The 6778-nt window shown below is 41.9% G+C and overlaps 1 protein-coding gene across 1 annotated transcript; it reads left to right on the top strand.

The window, feature by feature from the left end:
* The first annotated feature begins 1340 nt into the window (after nt 1–1340).
* LOC106570151 (zona pellucida sperm-binding protein 4) lies at nt 1341–6046 on the top strand. The gene is made up of 12 exons (XM_014142184.2): nt 1341–1767; nt 1846–1964; nt 2065–2281; nt 3428–3550; nt 3629–3801; nt 3894–3991; nt 4314–4462; nt 4568–4745; nt 5279–5414; nt 5571–5650; nt 5810–5866; nt 5944–6046. Exons 1-12 carry the CDS (start codon nt 1422–1424, stop codon nt 5951–5953), a joined length of 1686 nt encoding a protein of 561 aa, XP_013997659.2. The 5' UTR covers nt 1341–1421; the 3' UTR covers nt 5954–6046.
* Nucleotides 6047–6778: the final 732 nt, after the last annotated feature.

Below are 6778 nucleotides of genomic sequence, written 5' to 3'. Positions count from 1 at the left end.
TGGTGGTTAATTTCTTTACTATCAAATGAGGAGAGACAAACTTGTCACACAAGTCAGAGTTATACTTAAAACTAAATCTTTAATAATAAGAGCTTTGCAATAGCAATGACTTTCAACGATTCACCATTTATAATGATCCGTTGAGAGTGATAAAACAAAAGTACAAAGGTCTTTTATAGATGTCACAAAAATATGAATAGAAATACTGATAATGAAGATATCACCTGAAGTTGTACGATTCTTGTGGTTACATTTTCATTTCCATTGAATTCACTGCAAATCGCAGCCCAACCACTCTTTTTCTTTTGCTCAGTAGCAGTAGTATGGTTTTTACTTTCAACAACTGGATGGTTTGACAGAAATATTTTAGTAACATTTTTTTCATATTCACAAAAGTTTTTTTTTATAACTAATTATTTTTGCCTATGTCATTGTTTTGTCATTGTTTTGTCTCAATATTCATTCCAGTAATGGTGTTTTCTATTCCATTCCGGGTTTTTATGCACACCATTAGACCAACAGCATGTGCTCATACTTAACCTAATCAGGCTTAACACAGGTGTTCTCATTTAGGCTTACTTACCTTACTCCAGGACTCTACAGTCTCTGACTAACTGAGCCAAATTTCAGCCACGTTCATGTAAGCTCCTTAAATGTCCTAGTTTAACTACCACACATTAAGGCCTACTCCTAGCTTAATCTAAGCCCTGTCTGTCAAACCGGCCCCATATCTATCTGTATCAAACACATACAAAATGTGTACACAAGTACTACTTTTTTTTAATAAAGTAATGTCACATCACCAACCAATTTACATCTGATTAAAATGGATTGTGTATAAAAACAAATGAATCATGAAGGAAGGACATAACTAATATATTTGAGCTGAGCCCAGGGCACTGCTGGAATACTTTAAACGTGTCCCATTTCCTTCACGCTTCCTGTCAGTAATCCCCGATTTGACAATACTGGACAGTGAAAGCTTTGTCGTGAACCTATCATTTGCATTCACCTGTCTAATCACGTTAGGATCATTGTTTATTATTACTATTCAGAGGGAGGAAGAAAGAATGCCGCTTTTAAGACATGCAGCCCAATTCTGATCTTTTTTTTTTACTAATTGATCTTTTGACCAATCAGATCAGCTCTGAAAAAGATCTGATTTGAAAATATCTAAAGTGATCATTGGAAAAGAATATCAGAATTGAGCTGCCTGTGTAAACGCAAACATAGAGGCGCGTAATAGATTATTAACTCCAGATGTTACCGTTTAGCTTGTGAGAATGTATATTCGGATGCAGGGTAACGTCGTTCCAATTGGTAGAAAGCTGCAGCCAATTGCAAATACTTCCTAAATATACCTAGGAGAGATATCAATTGTCATACCGTGTTCAGCATTCGGTGAGGCATTGTATGAAACCATGGCTTGGCAAAGGGGCGCACTGCTTTTTTTCCCGGCTTGGCTTTGCTTTGCATTGACTGCAGCGGGATGGGAGCGCGTTTCCGAAGAGGCAACTTTTTTCCACCATAACCTTAACTCAGAGGAGAATTATACCAAAGACAAGGCTATAGTTCAACTTGGAGACCCCGCCAATGTCAGTCTTAACGCCGACCGTGGATTCCAGGTGCAATTCGAGGAGGTGTCAGATGCAAACAAGTGGGTATCCGTTACCGAAGCTGCCCCAGCCAGTTTAGCGGTTCTGTGCGGTGAGGATGAGTTTAAAGTAACACTTCCAGCTGGTCCAATGAGTGAAGTCAAGATTTTGGGTAAATTAATTAATTTATAGGTTTAAAGATCATCAAATGCAATTTGGCTACTTTGCTCATTCTTAACTTTCCCCACAGGACCCAACAGTATGCTCTCTGTTCTTGAAGCCCCAGAATCCTGTGGATACTCCTTAAATCGAGGACAATATCAGAACGCCTTAACTGTCCGCTTTTCAGGCTGCCTCATTAGGCGTCAGGTAGGGTTTTTGCCTTTCCACGTTTTAAATTATATAATTTAATGTTGTAACTGTGTCATTAGAATGATTGTACATTTCTTGCCACACTGAATCTCTGCAGGCTGGGCGGTACACCTTGATGGTGTTGTTTGTCAATGAAGCTGGCATAATGGATGTTTCTACAGTGTCCTGTGCGGCTAGCCCCAAATCCTCTTTGTCCTCGACCGTACACCTGCCCCTCTCTAATGGTCTTCGCAATGCCCATGGTGGGCCTCCTTCAAAGTGTTTTAAACCCAACCCTCGCAATCTCAGCCCTCAAAATCCCACCAAGTCTCCTGGTGAGTCATGAAATGTTCTGGGCCTGGTTTCCAAAAACCATCATAAGGTTTCACTTGAAAGAACTCATAATTTAACGCCTGCCTCAGTCGACTAGAACTGCTAAATGCGTTGAATGCTTCCCTCCTCTCCCTCCTACATTACTTTATACACAGATCCCCCCCCCTGAACACAGAATCCCATGCTGTCTGTTTCTGTGACTGCAGATCACTTTAGAACAAATTTGCCAACGTCTTTGCAAGTGATACAAACAAGTGACCTAGATGTATGACTCAAATCGAGATGACTGCATTAAAATGTAGGCTAAACCTATTGAAAAGCATCTTAATGTTCAATTGAGTTTTGCTACTGTATGTAATTTGTCTCAATATATTTAATGTGTGGCTTATGATGTGCCAAGTTTATTCTCTTTCTTTGGCTAAGCATTAGAATATGCCGCCTCAATATTTGCTGTTCTAGTGGTCTGAGGCAGTCGGTAAAGGAGCATTTTGTGAATTGCATTTAATTTAGGTCCTAATCTATGGATTGCACATGACTGGGCAGGGGCGCAACCATGGGAGGGTATAGGCCCACTCACTGGGGAGCCAGGCCCAGCCAATCAGAAGATTTCCCCACCAGGGCTTTATTACAAATACTCAGTTTCATCAGCTGTCTGGGTGGCTGGTCTCATACGATCCCACAGGTAAAGAAGCTGGATGTGGAGGTCCTGGGCTGGCATGGTTAAACCTGGTCTGTGGTTGTGAGGCCCGGTTGGACAAAGCCTAATTCTTTAAAATGGAGGTGACTTATGGTAGAGAAATGAACATTCCTGCAGTCAGCATGCCAATTGCATGTTCCCACAACTTGAGACATCTGTGGCATTGTGTTGTGATACAACGGCACACTTTATTGTACCCAGCACAAGGCGCACCTGTGTAATGATCATGCTATTTAATAAGCTTCTTGCTATGCCTCAGGTGGGTGGAATATCTTGGCAAAGAAGAAATGACTAACAGGGATGCAAAGACATTTGTGCACACAATTTGCTTTCTTTACAAATGGAACACTTCTGTGTTCTTTCAGCTCATGGGACTGACAATTTTTTTTCTTCAGTATAATTAGTTGGCTACTGATCCTCAACTCTACTTCCAATATTTTTTGTATTTCAGGCTGCAGTATTCCCCAGAACCAGCACTTGGCTTGTGGTTCCACTGGAATCTCATCCTCCCAGTGTTTGGTGATGGGTTGCTGTGTGGATTCGGCAACTTCCGCCTGCTTCTACCCAATGGATGGTAAATACTCTTTCACAGGGCAAGATCATGTTTGACTTTGAATAGTGAGGACTGATGTGTACTGCTCTCCCTCCCCAGAGTGCACTGCAGACAGACAGTTTATCTTTGCCGTTTACCATAACATCACCACTTTCCCGGTGTCTCCCACCAAACTTGTGGCTGCTGGGAAGTCTCGCTGTGGCCCAGTCATTGTCAATGACAAGTTTGTGGTCTTCAAGTTCTCAGTCACTGAATGTGGAACTCGCTCATATGTAAGTGGACAAGAATATTATGCACTCTGGAACCCTCCTGGTGTAGTTCTTGTTGATCCCCACAGTCATTTTATTGTTTTTATCTTCATTAGGAAATTGGTGAGACCGTGATCTACACAGCAGAGGTACAGACGGCCGTCCGAACCCTAAACCTGAAGTTTGGCATAATATCCAGAGACAACGCCCTCAGGTAATCCAGAAGTCACACATTGTGCAACAAACAAAATGGGCATTGCTTATTGGACAGTTTCTACAGTTTGGTGTTTAATATACATCTCAATGTCTACACCTTTTTCTACATTTCTGTCTTTGCTATATGCCTCTGTCATAGTATTCCTATATATTGAGCTGATTCACCAGTTAAGTAACTCAGTGTATGACTTCAAATACTGCTGTTGCAAATGCCACAAATACTTGCCTCTTGGCACTTTCAGAATGTAATTTAATCTCACTAATTGAGGAATCATTAAATGCACCTGCTGAGATTGACTTGTACCCATGTTCATCTCTAGAGTCATGGTTGAGTGCCGCTACCCTAAAGCTCTGGGTACCCTGCCAACAGTGGCGAGTGTTGGCTACATGGTGAAAAGCCCCAGTGTAACGTTCCCTTCAAAGGTGACATCCAAGGGACTGTTTGGTGTTGAACTCAGGATTGCTGAAGGTATCTGGCTGGCATGTAAACACGCAATGGCTGGAATATAATGGTTGCTGTTCCGAATACTTTACATTGCTGAAATTGCTCTTTTACCCATCCCCCCCCCACCAGACAAAACCTATACCAAGTACCTCAAGCGGCACCATCAGCCCCTGCGTCTCTTCCTGGGCCAACTTGTATATCTAGAAGTTCGTCTGACTTCTCCAAATCCAGAGGCGACACTTTTGGTCAACTACTGTCTGGCTTACCCCCGCTCTGCCAAGAACGTTCTGGTGCTTCTTCACGAAGGGTAAGCACTGCAATGACTTGGTGTGACTGATTTGCCTAACGTACTGTAGATTGCGTATTGGTGGGCTACCTTGCTCTTGAACAGCCAATGTTCTCTTAATTTTGGCAATGAGTCCCTTTATGTACTTACCCAGAGTCAGGTCAACTTGTAGCTCCATTTGTCTGTGTATGCAGTTGAAGGAAGTTTCTAACTAGCGTTGGCACAATAACTATAGACTTTATCTGCTAGCTTTGGCTAAGGACACTACTGATCACTTCCTTCATATTGGCCATAGGGGCAGACAAATGGTATCCAAGTTCATCTGACTCAAAAGTAGATAAGGGGCCTCATTGCCAAAATCCTGAAGGATCCCTTTATGTCTGAACTTTGCCCCATCCAATGTGTAGCCCTTTCCATAGCCAAAGCATGACAGCCATTTTGTGACAGACCTCCTTATACCAAGGGTATTCAACTCTTACCCTATGAGTTTGAGGGCCTTATGCTGCCAAGAGGAAGTTGTCATTGAGTTTCCTTGACCAATTTCTCTCCTCTAGATGTGCGAACCCTCAGGACCCCAATGTCTCCATCCTTAAATTCAGCAACCTGCCACAGAACCGCCACCAGCGTCGCTTCATGGTCCAAGCATTCCAGTTCATGGATCAACAGACCAACAAGTATCTGGATGAGGAGGTGAGGAAGCAGAATGGGGACTGGGATTCACACCTTGATTGGTGAATGAGGCTTTGAAAAAGCTCTATTGTGTGCAATAGTAACTTTTTTTTTTTTTTTGCACAAAGTCTAACATGTCAAGTTGGTATTGAATCTCACTTCATTCCTCCCCACCAGATCTACTTCATGTGCTCTACTGAAGTGTGTATGCCCACAGAAAAAACTTGTGAAGAGCGCTGCTTTGATGGAATTAGGAGGTGAGGAAGAAGACTGGGGACTTGCATCTTGATTCCCTGGATTGGTGTATTGTGACATGGAGACTGAGGCACAACAAAAGTTGGCCTACATGTTATACAATTTGTCCCATCTTTAGTTCTTTAGTTAGTATTTAGTCTCACTTTATTTCTTCCCACCAGATCTACTACATGTGCTCTAGATAAAATAACTGAGAAGAGTGCTGCTTTAAATGAAAGGTGAGTCTTTCTGTTCCCAGATTTGAAAGTAACCTGCTTCAGTAGGAGCACATAGCTTTCACACCTTTGTTTTCCAGGTCTGACTAATCTACAGGGTGACAAATCTGATACTTGAACATACTAAAGAAATGTGGTAATTTGACTAATGTATGTTGAAATAAATTATATTTTGCTTATTTATCTGAGTTTTATATTTATTGTAATGTGACTTTCTGCTTTCTAACCTTGTGAGATTATACAAACTCTGAGTGTATGGTATACTGGCTTGCTCAGCTGTGTAGCTGACTTGGGTGACGTAACTAATTACTGTAGCCACTACGCCCTCATAATTGTCAGCTTTGGTAAAATTGTGCATATGGCAGAGGTGTGTATAACAAATTGATGTCTTGAGGGGAAGTGGGCTGTTTGACAGACTTCTGGGTGCATTTTGATGCAGCCTAGAGGGATTTGTCTGATTCAAGGACCTTATACCAAGGCACTGTCAACAATGCTAATCATTCCTGGTCTGGTGTCCTGCGCTTAGCGACTCTCTGGATACGGTTTCCCAAAAGCATCTTAAGGCTAAATTCACATTAACCATAGGATTCTAATTTTAGCCTTAAGATGTTTTTGGGAAACTGGGACCTGTGCAAGGCAGGTCCCTTCAGCTCATGTTCATTTGACTTCAGTAGCTTTTGACAGCCCTGAAAAGGTTTTTGGTTGCCCTTGCTGGATTGGGGTGTAGTCATTATACAGAGACCTTAGCAAATAGTTGCAAAATGTTTAGCACCAAACCATTTACTCAATGAAAACCATCTATTGGACATTCAGGGGTGTATTCACTAGGAAGCAAACAAACTGGGAGGGGCCTACTTTGTCCAATAGACAATTCTGGTTCACTTTTTCAGTTTGAGTAAAAGCTTGTTTTGGGAC

This window comes from Salmo salar, chromosome ssa14 (genome assembly GCF_905237065.1).
Source record: "Salmo salar chromosome ssa14, Ssal_v3.1, whole genome shotgun sequence".
In the NCBI taxonomy this organism is placed as follows: Eukaryota; Metazoa; Chordata; class Actinopteri; order Salmoniformes; family Salmonidae; genus Salmo; species Salmo salar.
This window is presented reverse-complemented; position numbering and strand designations above follow the sequence as displayed.